Source organism: Podarcis cretensis, assembly GCF_951804945.1.
Source record: "Podarcis cretensis genome assembly, chromosome: 7".
Lineage (NCBI taxonomy): Eukaryota > Metazoa > Chordata > Lepidosauria > Squamata > Lacertidae > Podarcis > Podarcis cretensis.
Genome location: NC_137176.1, coordinates 36,561,685 through 36,580,214, shown reverse-complemented (window position 1 = coordinate 36,580,214; position 18,530 = coordinate 36,561,685). Strand labels below are relative to the sequence as shown.

The 18,530-nt window shown below is 42.5% G+C and overlaps 1 protein-coding gene across 1 annotated transcript; it reads left to right on the top strand.

Annotated features, from left to right (window-relative positions):
* The first annotated feature begins 760 nt into the window (after window positions 1–760).
* On the top strand, window positions 761–16,686 carry GALR1 (galanin receptor 1). Its single transcript, XM_079983806.1, has 3 exons — window positions 761–1,518; window positions 13,189–13,254; window positions 16,029–16,686. The coding sequence occupies exons 1-3, from the start codon at window positions 799–801 to the stop codon at window positions 16,338–16,340; spliced, it is 1,098 nt and encodes a 365-aa protein (XP_079839932.1). The 5' UTR covers window positions 761–798; the 3' UTR covers window positions 16,341–16,686.
* Window positions 16,687–18,530: the final 1,844 nt, after the last annotated feature.

Here is an 18,530-nt window from a genome sequence, read left to right as displayed (position 1 = left end):
GGAGGCAAAGCGAGGAGGAGGAGGAGGCACAGCGCGCGCCTTCGGACCGGCCGCGTTTCCCCTCCGCATTTCCCCTTCCCGCCCCGCACATCCCCACAACAGCGGGCTGCTCAAGCCCGGAAATCCCGAGGGAGCGGAGAAGCTGTTGCTTCGGCTGGATTTCCGTCCCCGTCGCGCGCCAGGGGCAGGAGCCGGGGAGAAAAGGCTACCCGGGTCTCGCGGCCAGCGAAGTCGCGAGCGGCGCCTCCGGCAGCCGGAGGGAGGAGCCGGAGGAGGAGCTAGAGGGGGGCGCGGGGGAAGCGGGAGAAAAAGCGCCAGCCGAGCGGTCCGCGCGCAGTCAGGCAGCGGCTGCCTCCGAGCCGAGCGAAGCCCCGCTCGCCCTGAGGGATGAAAGGCGGGAACGGGGGGGCGCAGTCCAGAGGTCCGCTCCTGCGAAGAAGCAGAAGACGACGACGACGAGGCGAGAGAAGAGTCCCCTCTCAGACGGTCTCTCTCGGAAAGGGAGCTCTAGCTGACCGCATGGGCTGGCGAGCGGACCGCCAGAGAGGGCAAGCGCCGCTTCCCGCCTTTTAAGTTTGCCGCTGCTGAGCGGGCAGGAGAGGGACACGCTCGCCAGCGCATGAGGGGAACCGTCCCGGGGGCTCGGGCCATTTCCACGCAAGGCTGTCTCCCCTGCCCTCTTCCCCCTTGTTCCCGGGGAACAAGAAGGGGCTGGGCTTAGTCCTTGCGAGGTGGAGGAGAGGAAGAGAGAAAAGCCTGTTGCTTTGTGGAGTTTTGCTTTCCTAGACTGCCCCGAGCATGGACCCCCAGCCGCCCGCCCACACCTCCCTCTACCACATGAACCACACCTGGGGCTTGTCCTGGCTGGACTCGAATGCCTCCAGGTCAGCTCCTGAGCGCCCCCTGGAGGAGGGGAGGGCCAGTTTCCTCTTCGAAATTGGCATCGAGAACTTCATCACCTTGATAGTCTTTGGCCTCATCTTCATCCTGGGTGTGGTGGGCAACTCCTTGGTCATCACCGTGCTGGCCAGGAGCAAGCCGGGCAAGCCCCGCAGCACCACCAACATCTTTGTCCTCAACCTGAGCATTGCCGACTTGGCCTATTTGCTCTTCTGCATCCCTTTCCAGTCCACAGTGTACATGTCGCCCAGCTGGGTGCTGGGCACCTTCATCTGCAAGTTCATCCACTACTTCTTCACCGTCTCCATGCTGGTCAGCATTTTCACGCTCTCAGCAATGTCTGTGGACCGCTATGTGGCCATTGTGCATTCCCGGCGCTCCTCGTCCCTGCGAGTGTCCCGCAATGCGCTGCTCGGCATTGGGGTCATTTGGCTGCTCTCGATTGCCATGGCCTCGCCTGTGGCTCACCACCAGCGTATCGTTCACCATGAAATCATCAACCAGACTTTCTGCTGGGAAGTATGGCCCAATCTTCATCATAAGAAAGTCTACGTGATCTGCACTTTTGTCTTTGGGTACCTGCTACCACTGCTGCTCATCTCCTTTTGCTATGCGAAGGTGAGTGCAGGTGAATTAGCACAAGTCATGCCATAGATGTGTGTGAGAGGCTGCCATTCCCAAAGTATATAGGGAAAGCAGCCTTGGAGAACAATGACTTACACAGCAGACTGCACAGTGGTAAAAAAAGCTTGGACTAAAATGAATGTTTAGTGTGCAATGAATGTTTAGTGTGACATTACTGTGCATAATCTGTGTTGGCTACAGATATAATTGCATACACTAAAAGGTTAAAGGTTGCATTTGCAAGGACTTTATTGACCATGAGGCAGTAGTTCATGTGCATAGAGGCTTAATTAAGTTATATATGGTGTAGTTTTGGTAAGTCAAAGTTGAAAAGTGTGTGGAATGGTTGCACAAGCTAAATTCCAGATGGTAAGGGGTGGGGTGGGGTTTGATCTCTTTATGATATTATAAACTTTAGTAATGAGAGATATATTTCAGAGGTTACAATAAGTGTAACTTCCCATTTCAAACATATAGTACTCAGCCACATTGTATTGACTTACTCAAGGCAGAGCCAAACAACCTCGTTATATGGCTTCCATATGAACTAAATTGCAGCTGCTTCAAAGACAGGGCAAATTACAGTTCTTACCCTGTGTCAAAAATAGAGAGGCCCTGATCCAGATAACTTTGCAAGCAGCAACAGGCTGTGTAAATGAATGCTGCTTCATATTGCAGTCTTTTGCTTAAAAAATCTGGGTATCTCAGTGTGAATGACTTTCTGAGGGAAAGAAGATCAGGGTTTCCTAAAATCTGTTCATGAACAAAGGCACTTTCCAGGTGGTAGTTGCACAGTTCCTATCCATAAGGCAATCTGTGAATTAAAGTGTAATGTCTTTTGATAGATATCAGTGGATGTTTTGCTTCTGAGATGAAGGGTTCATCCTGACTATCTGATTGAGATAAAAAGAATCAGTAGAAATGCTAGAACTAGATGGGACTAAGACATTAAATTACAATTGATTTGAAACTCCACACTCTTCATTCTGACAACACAGTGTTTTTGCTTAAATTTATAATCTGGAGGCTTGGATAGCTTAGTATGTTGAGAACGAGACTCTTAATCTCAAGGTCCTGGGTTCAATCCTCATGTTGGGTGAAAGATTCCTGCATTGCAGGGGATTGGATTTAGATGGTCCTCATGGTCTCTTCCAGATATACAATTCTATGGTTCTAAGTTGTCTTAATACAAAATGGCAATCCATTCATCATACAACATTTATAATTAATTGTTACCATTAGCCATAGTTTCACTGTTGTAAATGGTAACAAATTTTGAAACCAGTTTTTAGTTAGAAAGACTTTGTATTTGGCCCAGAATCCCAGTACTTCCAATATTTCCAGTACATCAGAATCCTTGCATACTATATGCATGCACTGATTTACTAGTTTTATTAAGCAGAAAACAGATAACAGGAATGCAAACCATCACTTTTCAGAATGCCTACTAGTTAATTTATTATGTGATCTATATGAAGCTGTTGGCAGCACTCATTAGGAGTTTTAGAGCAAGGTGTCATGATGAAATGCTGCTCTACTTCTCCATAACATCAGGAGAGAATGTGAAAAATCTGGATTGGTATCAGAGTGCAGTGGTGAACTGGATGAGGGCCAATAAACTGCTTGAATCCTCAAAAGACAGTCTGTTTGTGTGGTGGTTTCTGTGTCCAGGATACTGGAAATTATTTGTTCTTGATGGGGTCACACTGCCTCTGAAGGAGCAAGTGCATAGCTTGGGAATATTCCCAGATACCACCATTAGATGTCTGAGTGTCCCTCTGTGGCCATGGAGTTCTTCTTATCAGCTCTACCTGGTTCATTAGCTATAGCTGTTCTTGGACTACTGTAGTCCATGCTTTGGTAACCTTGAGGTTGGATTACTGTAATGTGCTCTATGTGGGGCTGCTCTTGGACCTGATTTGGAAGCTCCAGCTGCCACAGAGTTCGGTGGCCAGACTGCTGATGGCATTGCATAATCTCAGTCACTGAGATCATCTGCTGTAGTATCATTGGTTGTTATCCAAGCTGGTAAGACTCATTTGACATCAACACAAAAAAGAGCTTTCTTTCATCAGTTCAATCTTGTGGAATGTACTTCCAATAGAGATTCAGCAGATGCTTTCTGTCTTTTTAAAAGCCTGCTGAAACCTTTACTATTTTGCCAGGCTTATGCAGGCAGATAAGAATGCATCTTTCCATAATAGTTAGCTGATTAGCTCTTATTTTAATTTTTAATGTGCTTTTATTATATGTAGATATTAAAATGCCTTGATGTTTTATTATATAGGTATAGGTAAAGGTAAAGGTAAAGGTACGGGCCAGTCTTGACAGACTCTGGGGTTGTGCGCCTATCTCACTCAAGAGGCCGGGGGCCAGTGCTGTCCGGAGACACTTCCGGGTCACGTGGCCAGTGTGACATCGCTGCTCTGGCGAGCCAGAGCCGCACACGGAAACGCCGTTTACCTTCCCGCCAGTAAGCGGTCCCTATTTATCTACTTGCACCCGGGGGTGCTTTTGAACTGCTAGGTTGGCAGGCGCTGGGACCGAGCAACGGGAGCGCACCCCGCCGCAGGGATTCGAACCGCCGACCTTTCGATCGGCAAGCCCTAGGCGCTGAGGCTTTAACCCACAGCACCACCTGTGTCCCCGGTTTTATTATATAGTGGCATATAAATATTTTGTTATAAATAAATAGTTTTTGTAAGGGAAATGCCTCCATATTCAATAACAAAAGTGGCAGAGTTAAAATGATTAAAAACATTGTCAGAGTAAAAATGTGACATTAGCCACATTCAGGCATTTTCCCACATACAATGCCTGCACATAGAGAGAAAGGGGCAATGAGAGTACATTTGCTGATCTTGTTTTGGATAGCATGCCTCTTGGACATCTGTGCATTGGTGAAGACATTGTAGTTCATATGGAGAATTTTTCTATGCTGACATCTGTGTGGACGTCCAGGGAGCTGGTTGCGAGTGGAGCCAGTAGCCTGCTGCCTCCTTCTGTATGTTCTTCGACAGACAGAAGTGACTCCCAAGTTTGGACAGAGCTGCTATTCTAGTTTCCTGGTAGGTCATTCACCGTGGCTTACTGCTCTGGTAGGGGGTGAGGCAGTAGGGAGATTGGCTTGGTGTAAATGCACCTGAAGTAGTAGCAGATTGGCTCTGCTGGTGCACTTTCACTGTACCAACCCCAGTATTGATAAGCAATAGTGACTCACTTGCCAGAAAACTAATGTGGCCCCCCTTCCCCAACCTTGCATGCTATTGCTGATGAATGGTGAGGAGGTTTGAGTATTGAACCTGGGAGACCACATGGCCATGAAATTCCCTGTGTGACCTAGGGCCAGTCACAGGATGGTGTAAGGATGAAATAGGGAAGGTAGAACCATCTATGCCACATTATTAGAAATGTAATAATAAGTAATAATAGCTAAATGTATCAAAAATGCCTTAATGGGGCTAACGGCTCTTCTGATCTTGGCTGCACCTTATATGCTGCAATGTCAAGAGAGGGAGAGTTTAATCATGTGCTTATTTAAACAGTGTTTGGTGAAGCAGTTGTAGGTGAAATCACTGGTGGCTGCTTCAGGAATTGGTGAAAGAGTGGCATTCTTGCCTGTACCTTTAAGTTGTGGGGGGGATGGAGTGAAGGAAGAAGAAGAAGAAGAAGAAGAGTTTGGATTTGATATCCCGCCTTTCACTCCCTTTAAGGAGTCTCAAAGCGGCTCACATTCTCCTTTCCCTTCCTCCCCCACAACAAACACTCTGTGAGGTGAGTGGGGCTGAGAGACTTCAAAGAAGTGTGACTGGCCCAAGGTCACCCAGCAGCTGCATGTGGAGGAGCGGAGACGTGAACCCGGTTCCCCAGGTTACGAGACTACCGCTCTTAACCACTACTACACCACACTGGCTCTCAGGAAGGGGCTACTTCAGTCAGTACCTTGCAAGTGAATGCTTGCTGACTAAATAGTCACCACTGGTCCAGCTATCCATGAAGCAACTGTGTGCTTGTGGAAACTGAGATTCTCTCTTGCCTCAACAGTCCTCTCCCAGTGCTAAAATAAATGCAGGAATCAACTACCTCTACCCCTGATTGCCACCAACTGCCTGCTGACACTTTTGCCCAGGAAACTCCCGAAGTGGCTGTCACCATTCTTAAATCTCCCCTCCCCCAACTGCTCACTCAGATGAGCACAAACCTTAAAAGTAGTACAGTAATAGAAGACATGCATCACAATGGGCTTCCTCCCTATTGAAACTTACCATTAAAGCAACCCTCTGCTCTCATCTTGTCAATCCAATTCTGGTCCAAATAGAAATGTCTCACAAAAGTTCAACAGAGCAGCTGCTACATTATTGTCATACAACCTTGGTACAGCCCACAGAATTACTAAAGCATAATGAGTTACAATACCTCAGTGTAGTGGTTGTTATTCCTAGTCTTAGTTTAATTGTTGGCATAAGATATCCCAAAGTTGGCTGTATGTATAATTGCTTATATCACAGCTGCGTAATTACAGCCTCAGGAGTTACTAGGGTACAAATGAAAACACACACTAAATAAAATCACTTCTAGCCTGTTGCCTTCTCAAGGGGCAAAGGGCTCTTTTTGGATGCCAGTGGCAATAAACAAAACAGGAACATTGTACTTAAACAGGGATTGTTTGCTAGACAAAAATAGAAAGCAAACCATAGAAAATACCAGATATCTCAGGGCCCTGTGAGTTGCCACAGGGCAGCAGCACACTCTCCCACTCCTTCAATCTACAGCTGGCACTGGGATCTCTGACTAAGCAGGGACCTGACTGAGTTTATATACTTTTAATGTTTCAAATTGAAGTCACCAAAACTTCTCCACTCTTCTGGTCACTGACTTCAATGCCTGCTGGTGACTTCAATGGTTAGTAGCTAGGGGTGATGGCTTATTACTCCTGTGCTAACCTCCTGCCTTGATGCAGCTGTGCTGTTTATCTGCCTTCCAGATGTGGAAGTTGCTGCCAGATATCAAGGGAGAGGGGCCAGGCAGCAGAAGAGTCAGTGTGGGCCAGTGTTCCTGCCATTGTGCCCACACCACATCAATGTCCCTGCCACCTTGCTCCTCCTTTTCCTCTCCCTCTCAGTATTGGATCACTGCCGAGTAAGCAGGAATTAATTCACCCAATGAGATACTCCCCCCCAAAAAAACCCCTCATGTTTTTGCCCCACCTCTTTATAGATGGAGTGATTCAATAAATGCTGGGACATATCAACTACATTCTCTCTGTAAATACAATGCCTCTGGTTATATGGAATATTTTAAAAGCAAATAATCAAATCTATAATCTCCATAACCAAAAATATTACACAATGTTCTTAAACAGGCCAATGTTTACTAGATTAATTTTTGTTACCTTTTTTGGTCGTAACACCACTGATACATCCAGCCCAATGGGATTTTCCCATAAGGTTAATGGCATCAATAAATTTGACTGATTTGGGTCTCTGCCACACTCATTTGTTTCTAAAAAGTTTGGGTGGAGGATGCTGTGCTCATTAGAGTGGGAGCTTTCTGACAAATAAATTACCTCCTCTGTCACCTGTTCTGTAACAGATATGTGATTAGCTATTTTCAGACTATAGCCATCTAAAATATTTTTTTCAAGCAGTTCATTATGGCCTCTTGGGAGAAAAGCTTTGTGAACTTTTCTGCTGTTGTTAAACTTTAGACATTAAAGTTTATTGCATTTTTCATGCATCTTAATCCAGATAATGTCTAGGATATGTCCCTGAAGTACTACGCTCCTTCAGCTCCTATAAAAAACAATAGCTGTTTAATAAATCTGCCTTCTACTGGAAAGAGAAGCAGCATTTCGGTAGCAAGTTTCTCCTCAGGCTGTTCATTTGTCTGAATAAATAGTGTTATTTAAGAACACTTATGAATACGATTTTCACATATGCTACTAAAAGTGTCTTTTGCTATTTATGTGTATACTGTGGATGAATGACTTTAAGAGTGTCATTCAAATATCACAAATGAGTTGATGGATTTTTTAAAAAAGAAAAAAAAAATAGAATGAGGTAAGGAGGTGGAAATGTGAATTGCCATTTTGATGCCAACAGAGTTGTGTGGATGCTGCGAAAAACATGAGGAACAACATTTTTCACAAGAAGTACCTGCCTGAAATTACCCTTGGATGATTCAGAATTGGCCCCAGAAGCTAAAGTAAAGCATAATTTTTGAGAATCTTTGACATGGATTTTCACAGGTTTTGCTTCAATTACAAGAATGATTGCACTGTGATTAATACTGAAAGATTAATGAGGCAATTTCAGCTCAGTTCATTCACCTGGCTTTTCAAGGCTGAAAAACGAATAAAATATTAAAAATTAACATCTGTTTTTTCTTGTCTCTGAAGAAGTCATTTTGTACAAAGTGCCTGACTACTGTGGATTCACTAAACATTGATTTATAACCTTTCCTGAGCCTCTGGAGTGGCTTTTCATGAGGTGGAGGCATCGTTCGAAATTTGCCAGGTGCATTTTCCACCTGGTTATTGGCCACTTGCAACCAAGTGAAATGCCTGGGCACCAGGATGGGGCTTGCTATCTCCACCATCTGGAGGTGCATTCCTGGAGATCCTTGGACTAGCAACAGATTCTGTAGAATTCAATCCATTATATTTTATCTGCACAATCAGAATGGATTTCAGGAACCAAAAAATTGTTTTGGGGAAAAAAGGACCTTTGAGCCCCCAAATGGCAACTAGGCATTCTGTTTTGGCAACTATAACTCTGGTTTAAGGAGCCAACTGGTGCCGGGCTTATATTTCTGAGTTTCTAACATTGGATGGAGGGGATTGCAACCTGCAAACCATGCATCATAGCAACAGCAGGACTATAATAGCAGTAGTAGGAAAGTATTAAAAAAATAATTGAATTGATCTGTTTTATGTAACAGGTAAGTAAGAGCAATGCATTCATATAATTATCTCTACTGAACAGTTAAGAACATCCATGATTTTATCGTTAACCCCAATGAAAATTATTGATATATTAATTTAAAGCAACACTTCCCATATACTAAGTGCTAATGAAGAGGTATTACATGAAACAAGTGGATGAAACCATAATAGCTGCCTTTCAGCAATCAATATTGGCCGTACTTGGGGCTTAAATCATGCTTCAACCTCTTATGAGCTATTAATGTATTTCCACTGATTGACACTGGACTCACTGATTGCCTTGGTGAGGAGAACAAGAGCAGGATGAGAGGGCATTAGCAATACTCGCTCCTGTTATAGCAAGCTGCTGGAAGGAGGAGGGCAGCACTGAACTCCAGACACTTCTGCTTATAGCCACTCCATTGAGTCAAAGCTTACCATTGTGATGTGATGGTCCTCAACAAGAGTGATCCTGAAGGGGGAGCCACCAATGGGTACCACACTTTGTGTCACTTGTCAGGATTGCCATGTCAGTGAGGCTGCTGCCCCCCCCCCTTTGGCTGTTGTTAGATTAAGTGGGTTAGGCAGTTTGGGGCAGTTAAGAGTTGTCACTGCAGATATAGGCGGGTGATGCTCAGGGTGACAGCAGGGGGCTCCCAATTTTTGTTTGTGGTGGGAGGTGACTGTGAACCGTGAGTTAAGAGTGTATAACCCCAAGTGAGAGATGGGGGTTGAGTGGCTATAAGAGAAGGTGAGAGGAGTTTGCGAGGGAATGGATTGATGGGTGAATAAGTGACCGTGCTGTACTGTATATGTGAAAGACTCTGGGGTGTTTTATTGCATTCCTCCTGTCCTGTCTGCAAGGCTCAGCCTCTGCGGGCGAGCCCAAATTGGCTCGCCACCCAAGCAGGGTGGGGGTGGAACGTCAATCCTGGCTTTCAGAGCATAGTGATCAGACCATGGCACCTTCATCGAAGGAAACATGATCACATCTATACCGACGCCAAAGATCAAATCCAGCGTGTGGCCTGCTTGATGTGTGGGGCCCGAAACAAACTGGGAGAGCCCTAGTGTCGCCATGGAAGACACCAGGTCCAGAGCCTGTGAGGAGGGAGTGGCATCAGCATGGATGTTGAAGTCCCCCAATACCAATAGGTTAGGGAACTCCAAGGCCCAGCCGGCCACCGCCTCCAGCAGGCCTGACAGGGTGGCTGCTGGTGCGCTAGGTGGCCGGTACACCAGCCAGACAGCCAAGCTCACCTCGGAGCCCCACACTAGGCCAACACATTCAATGCCGGGGATCGATGGCGATGGTAGAGCCCTGAAAGAACAATCTTCCCGGATTAATAACACCATCCCTCCCCCCCGGCCCACAGTCCGCGACTGGTGGAGGACGGAGAAACCCGGGGGCGCCATCTCTCGTAAGGTAACAGTATCCCCTTCGCGCACCCAGGTCTCAGTCACACATGCCAGGTCAACCCCCTGCGAGGTGAAGAAATCTCGCAGGGTGGCGGTTTTGTTGCCTATAGACCTGGCATTGCACAACACCAGTGACGGAGGTGAGTAATCCTTGCTCACCCTACCCTCGTCTCTCGGGATGGGGCGCAGATTGAAAGGGGTACGAGCATATCCGTATCTCGATCCCCTTCGCCTATGACATCTGCCCCCACCGCCATACCTCCCTCGCCCCTCCACAGTAGGAATCCCAAGCCTCATACTCGCCTCCATTTACAGAATATAAAAGCAAACAAACAAAAAACAATTACACCAAAACAAACCAATCCTCACCCCATTCAACAACCACCCCACCCCAACCCAAAATAAACCAAAACAAATAAAATACATGGATAAAAACCACCGCTTATTATAAAATAATCTAGACTGGTTTATCACATTTCTCTCTGTCCATCTTCCTTCACTAGACATTTTCTTACATTTATACCCACCTTTCTTCTATAAATGTGGCATTAATGTGGTTCCTAAGAGGTATCCTATACAGACACTGACCAGACACATATCTACTTAGAGTCAGCAAGATGATAGCCTCGTCTGCATTCAGACCATACCCTGGAACTAGCTATTTGTTCCCTACCCTTTACATGCGGAAGGGATTGATCATATGTTTGGTGATAAACTACTTCAAACATTTGGGCGATAAAGTAAAACATGTTCTTTCATATTGCATTGTTAAAATATGCTACGCCAAATACAACCAAATATATCTGTAGTTTAAATCTCTTTTGGTCTGTGATGCTCTCATGCTCTAATGTAAGAGATTTTTCCAGCCTTATCTTGTAGGAAAGCTTTTTGCAAAGAACTGTAATTTAATTTAGCAATATAACTATTGCAGTTTATATTGCTTACATATATTTCCAGGAATATTGTTTCTGAAATCTTGTTGTAGAAACCATGCATAGGCAATTTATAGGCAAAATTTTCGAGAACTCAAGTATCCACATGGTACTAGATGTAAAAGAAATAAAGGTTTAGATCTAGAATATCTTTATTCTAATATATGTTTTTCACCTCTACATCTAGTAGAAGGGCAGTAAGGGGGGGGGAATAAAAATAAAATTAATGAACCAATGATAACCTGTATGTATTTTAAACTGGAATTCATGGGTGGCTTAGGAAAGCCTAATTTATTTTATGAAGCAAAATACTGTATTGCAGAGAGCTGATAATCTACTAAATGTACTACTATGCCAATAGTCTGGTCAAATACACATTGTGACTAAAACAGATGTACTGTATTACTAAATGGTTAGCCATGCAAAGTACATCGTAGCAAAAACAAGAGAGTCTGGTGGCACCTTAAAGACGGGCAGATATGTACAGCAATCCTAACTGAAGGGAGAGCTAGTAGCAAAGTGATGGATGATCCATTATCCCCAGCATGTGCTGGTCAATACAGAAGATGGAAGCCCTCCTCCTTCTCTGGCAGTTCTTTATACAGTGGTACCTTTGGTTAAGTACTTAATCATTCCGGAGGTCCGTTCTTAACCTGAAGCTGCGCCGCCGGAGCACGATTTCTGTTCTCATCCTGAAGCAAAGTTCTTAACCTGAGGTACTATTTCTGGGTTAGCAGAGTCTGTAACCTGAAGCATATGTAATCTGAAGCGTATGTAACCTGAAGCGTATGTAACCCGAGGTACCACTGTACATATTTGAAACCCTCCCCCCAATGGTTTCCATGGGAGGGAATAAACTATGTGAGATGTAGCTGAAAAACACTGACAGTGGCATATCTATGACCATGGAGTGTGGATGTGTATGCAGTGGCAGAGAGGCACTTTCCCTCTGTCTTAATCCCCTCCAGCTACCAAATGCAAGGAATTCAAATTTCTCTCTTGACATATTTCTTGTGTGGCATGACCTTTTGTGGGCTAGAGTCCACTTTATCAGATGCTTGAATAGCTATTCTCATGATGACATCTATATGTATATATACAGGGTGAGTCTTTTAAAAGAGGCCCCGTGGAACATATGTACTCTATATCCATGGGGCCTCTTTTAAAGGACTCGCCCTGTATATTAGTGTAGAAAAGCTGCCTGGGCATTAAGCAGTAATGATGATGGTGATGATTAATAATAATAGAAGAGATGCAAAATGTGAGGCCAAGAGGCAATGAAATGCAAGTATAGTCTGGTGTTTCTATGTAAAACTCACGCAAGCATCCTGTATAAATTTCTTTTATACATTTCAGCTTTTGATGGACTATCACAGACTGCACTTCCTGTATTTCATTGTCGTTTGAGTTGAAGGTACACAGCTGTCCCCTTCACTGCGCTGCCCATGTATAAATTATATATCAGGATGCAACTCACTACACAAAGAATCCACCTAAAAGGAATAGATTTAGATGCATAAAAATATCAATGGGAAACATTAATATAAGGAAGGGATGGTGCATTCTTACTTAAATTACACTTTTTCAGTTTAACTTAATTGTTGGGATTTTTTTTTTTTTTATGTGTTGGATATTGTAGCACATTTGCTTTAGCTCATTTCCACTCTTCCCTTTTTTCCCTTTGGACCATATTGTAATCCATTATAATCCCCTGATTAGGAATACATATAAAAAACAGAGAGCTACTGTTGCATTAATTTGGCAGTTCTGCCTCACCCACCTGGATACACGAGCTTTTGTAGCTCCCCCCCCCCCCCAATATTTGGAAGCTGTAAAGAACAAATGTGTTCATAACTGCCCCTGAGGATGTGATTGTTTATGTTGGTATTTGAAAGCTGGTATTTGAAAAGTTTAAAAACTTTGATTGTAAAAACCTGTCAATGTAACATTTGAACCTGTGAATGTAGTAAATATTTCTCACCAGGTACTTATTAGATGCAAAACTCAGCATGCATCCTTTCTAACTAGACGTGAATAGGATGCATGCTGAGTTTTGCATCTAATAAGTATCTGAATTGAATGGGGTTTATTCCCAGGTAGGCAAGTGTTAGAGTTATTTGAGTGAAATTTTCCAATCTGGACCTTGTGCAGAGTAGGAATGAAAAAACTCCACTACAACAATGAGTTCCAAAAACTTTTACTGCAAAACTATTTTGTAGCTCTAAACAAACTAGACATTCAGTGTGTTGGTGAGGGGGAGTTATTGGGTTATTTTTGTTTTTATTATGTATTTGTCTTTTTATATAGCGCTTTTATGTTGTAACTACCCTGAGTTCTGCGGATAAAGGGTGGTATATAAATTTGATTTAATCATCATCATCATCTTTTCAGGTTCTCAAACACCTGCATAAAAAACTGCGGAACATATCAAAGAAGTCAGAAGCATCCAAAAAGAAGGTAAATAAATAGCTTTCCTTATTAAAAACAAGGGTTGAGAAGGCATGTTGTTGAGTGCATATTCATTTCCAATATGACATTTACCAAACTATATTAGTAAATTTAGAAAGAAAATGTGATAATTCAGTATTTTGTGACAGATATCCACACATTTCAGGAACCAGCAGATCTTACTAAAATATTCTGATAAATATTTAGGACTATGAAAAAGAAATCATTTTTTAACATACCCCCTCCCCATTTTTTTTTTTATTTAATGCAGATATGCCAGTGATTTTATCTATTCTAACAAATCAAGGCCAGTGAACAATCATACAATAAAAAAATATTTCCTGTGCAGGTGGAAATGGCCTCCTTGTGTTCTTTGCCTTATCTCGGGAAAGACTTCCCATGCAATGAGGAACAGGCAGTCTTACTGCAGCAGCCCTGACCTAATTGACCGTGGTCCCTCATTCGTCCCTCACTTGCCTTGTGCTGTTTTTTGTACATTTGCACTATGTATGCACAAAGAACAAAGCCAAAATAATTAAGGGGCCGGAAACATTATGATGGCAGAACTGGAAAGCGACACTAGCAATACTTGTGCATTTAAATCCTCCACACAAATAAAAGCATGAGAGAGAAAAGAGAGAGAATGAGAATGCTAGTTCTGCTACCAGTCCACTCCCCTCTGTTTGCTGGATGGCTAAATAGTTGCATTACGCAGTCTTCTCTATTTGTGTTATGCATGGCTCTAAATTGCATGGGAGGTCTGTACAAGTGCAGAAGGAGGATACAGTGGAGGAGGTGGGGCCAATAGGCTAATCTCAGCTTTCCCTTCGCATACTTCTAATTGCATGAGGGATAAATAACTGAAGAGGGTTTTGCTCATAAGTAGATCTGCTTCTGCAGCTATCAGGTCAGGTAGATGCTTTTGCAGATTGATGCTTAAGAGTGCAAACTTTTGCAGATAGATGCTTAAGAGTACAAGCCTATGCAGGTCTACTCAGAAGGAAGTAATACGCTTCAATGGGACTTGTTCCTGGAGTGTATATGATTGCAGCCACTTGAAACAGAAGGCTGCACTGCTCTTCAGGGAGCCAAATAGCTGTGGGTTAAACCACAGAGACTAGGACTTGCCGATCAGAAGGTTGGCAGTTCGAATCCCCGCGACGGGGTGTGCTCCTGTTACTCGGTCCCTGCTCCTGCCAACCTAGCAGTTCGAAAGCACATCAAAGTGCAAGTAGATAAATAGGTACTGCTCCGGCAGGAAGGTAAACGGCGTTTTCGTGCACTGCTCTGGTTCGCCAGAAGCAGCTTAGTCATGCTGGCCACATGACCCGGAAGCTGTACGCCGGCTCCCTCGGCCAGTAAAGTGAGATGAGCACCGCAACCCCAGAGTCGGTCACAACTGGACCTAATGGGCAGGGGTCCCTTTACTTTTACCTTAAGCATCCTAATAAGTTATGTTGAGTAGTAGGCAGACAGTCTACTCACAGGCACACCATCTACTCATGAGTAAATGACATAGCTTAGCAGCTTGAGTCACTTTGAAGTGAGATAAGTATGTTTAATTATTTAATTGGATTTTCAAATATATAAGAACAAAAAAAAGGAACATCGTGTATTTATGTTGCACATACAACATAAATAAGACGTTAGAAATGCATTTCAATTTTTTTGGCCATTATTATATTTCATGTACTTTGATTTTCTAAGGAGAATACCCAAGACATAAATAAATAAAGAAGAGCTATCTTGTATGTCTCCTTGGCTGCACATTATACCAATAATGTCACAAAGGCTTCTGAGATATAATGGAATAAGATGTAGCAAGGCATTTTCAGGCCATTATGTAAAATGACTCTAGCCAAAGGAACCATCTGTTATAAATATGACAGATTTAAGAGGTAGAGGGTCAAATCCTGCCAACAGTTACGTCTGAGGTTACTTGAGCATAACATAATGAGCTTCATATTTTTTAACAAACAAGGGCAAATGAAGCATACTTAACTTGTTAGATAATTATATGTGACAGGAGCTATAATTTGTTTTAGTTAGATTCAAGGACAGAAGGATTTGGTTTTTTACTGTTAACATAAAGTGATATAAACTCCCCCCCCATTGAAAATATGTATGACAAATGTAGTATTTCAGATTTTGATTAAGATTTTTTTCCTTACCATTTATATCAAGACAGACAGCCTGAATTTTGTCCCAAATAAGTCATTTATTTCATGTGCCATGGAAAATCAACTGGTTGCTGTGTCACACAACAGCTGTATTTTGGGCATATTGTTATCTTACTATCACAATATATAACAGCAGTGATCTCAGTTCTCTGAGTGCATGTCCTTATGTAGACCAAACAACACCATCAATATGCAAAAAGACATGGGGGGGGGGTGGGGTAGATGGAAAATCGGGGTGGGAGAGGGAATGAAATGAAGTGTCTGAGATATTGAACATTAGTAATACACATTGCACTTTTTTCTGATCACAGATGTCCCCCTGTTTATGATGTTTAGGCAAAATGGCACCTCTCAGACACAGCTTGGTATTAGAGATCTCAAGATATGCAGAAGTAAAAAAAAATTTTTTGAAGGAAAATCTAAGTGCTTGTATGGCCCGAGTCTCATTTGTTTAATTCCCATAAGCTACTTTTTGGAAACTTGAATAACATCTGTAAACGTTTACTGTACCTCTCCCCCTTTTCATTGCTTTTCAAGCCTATATTGTAAGTCTGCTTGTTCAGTTGTTAAGAAATAATCCACACTTTAACTTTTCTGTCTCAGACAGCACAAACAGTCCTGGTGGTCGTAGTGGTTTTTGGGATATCCTGGCTGCCCCATCATGTTGTACATCTCTGGGCTGAATTTGGAGATTTCCCACTGACTCAAGCCTCGTTTATCTTCAGAGTGGCAGCGCATTGCCTGGCTTATAGCAATTCTTCTGTGAATCCTATTGTATATGCATTCCTCTCTGAGAATTTTAGGAAGGCCTATAAGCAAGTGTTCAAATGCCAGATTGGTAGCAAATCACCTCTGAATGAAGGTAAAGAAAATCATATTGACACACCACCATCTACTAATTCAACACATGTGTGAACAACACTAATAATGTCTTTATTTGCAATGCCAGGTTTTCATATACGTAGACCTGCTTCAGATAAAAAGCACAAGTGCTCCAAAACTTTATGTTGGCAATTGGTAGTCAGCTTATTGAAGTTCTGTTTGTAATAACAGCTTCTGGAGGAAAAGTTTTGATGCAAGAAAATCTGGGTTCATATGGAAAGCACTCTAATATTATTTTTCTGGAATGCTTTTCAAATGAAGAGTACCTTAGTTATTTTAAAATTAAGCCAGAAAAGTAAATCAGAAACCTGCTATACATTTAGAAGGGTATTCATTTATACCTATTATAATGTTTTGCTCCTATACAAACAAATGCATTTTTTTTAAAAAAAATCACTAAAGCTGCAATCCTAACTGTACTTACCTAGGAGTAAGCCCCGTTGAATGTGGTAGGACTTAATTTTGAGTGGTCATGCTTAGAATTACACCAGAAACTATTATTTTTCAAAATGTGACCTTTTGCAAGGAAATAGGATACAAATCTCAGGCACCTGAGGATAAATGTGAAATGTGCTTCGAAGCTTATCTGTCCTAACTGTGCAGTAGGTCCATGTAATTAATACCACATTTACACAATCAGTCAGAGATTGTCCAGTGTAAGATTACTGCCCACTTAGAACAGCTGCTTCAGAAATGGAATATATTGTGGTGTTTAGATGTTCATGGTTAATAAAGCCAGATTTGCTGCGCAGCTTTCAGTACAGTGGTACCTCGCAAGATGAAATTAATTCGTTCTGCGAGTTTTTTCGTCTTGCGATTTTTTCGTCTTGCGAAGCACGGATTTTGGAAAAGCTTCAGAAATCACCAAAGTCTTCAAAAACCTCAAAAAAGGCTACCACACCGCGTGCTATGAGTTGCTCCTCGAAGTCAAGTCGCAATTGCACCCCCTGAATGCACGGTTTTAAGAAAAAGGAAACAAACTTGCAAGACAAAGGAAACAAACTTGCAAGACATTTTCGTCTTGTGAAGCAAGCCCATAGGGAAATTCGTCTTGCGAAGCAACTCAAAAAACGAAAAACTCTTTCGTCTTGCGAGTTTTTCGTCTTACGAGGCATTCGTCTTGCGAGGTACCACTGTATATGGAAACCTGTATAGGATTCCCTGGTGTGTAGATAATGAAAGAATATCAGGCAGACAGAATCTAGTTTCCAAATTTTGTCAGGTGCTTCCTATGGAAATAGCCATAATGGCGGCAAATTTCAGATACCCCTTCTCATGCTATTAAGAATCTAACAAATGAGAATCCACATTTTGATACAGGGAGCTGGTTCGTATGTGATGCTAAGACAAACTGTGGCTAGGCATGAACACACATTCACACTTGACTTAGCATGTTGTTCAAATCCAGGCTCATGGCTTGTCTTACTAATGGCAAACCTTGAGCTGTAACCATGATATGTTCTTAGGTAACAGCTCATGTTTTGTCTGGAGAAGACAAACCACAAGCCTGGGTTCAAACAGCACACTAAGTCAAACAATGGCTTAGCAGCGTGATTGCTGGGGGAGGAGCCCAGGATCCACAGTTCCCTCTCTAGTAATCCTCACATTTACGCTAATTAATCGTTTGGTTAAGCATTACATGTGAACCTGTTCTATATGCATTTCTATATCAAGATACAATATTGATAGTATTAGTCACAACACCCGATGGAAGCTGAACGCTACTATTTCTTCACTGATAACTCTAGATTTTTAATGAAAGTAATTTTAAATTAAAATTGAATTCTAATAACTTTTTCAGCTGTTGATGAAATGTGAAATCTAATTTCATGCACAGAAGCAAATTTAATTATTTACTAACTGTATACCCAACTTTTTGGTTTGGGTCAAAGATAACAATTTGTGGTCTATGAGTAAAGTATACTTCTTCTTCATATGTTTTGCTGTTTGCACAAACTGTACAACAGAAATACGAAATACAGTAGGTTAATTTGGATTATTGGCTGTAATAGTGATTGAGGTGAAAGCCATCATAGGCCATGGTGAACTGTCTTTTCTTTAGCATGATGATTACTTTTTTCCTTTTATTAATATGATGGCTTTAAGTACTCTGACTTCTTAGAAAAAAGGACAAGATCACACTTCATTGCTGCCAGGCTCAAATCAGTTTTCTTAATAGTTTTGAGTTGCAAAGCTATAAAGCCAATTAGAATCAACATATTT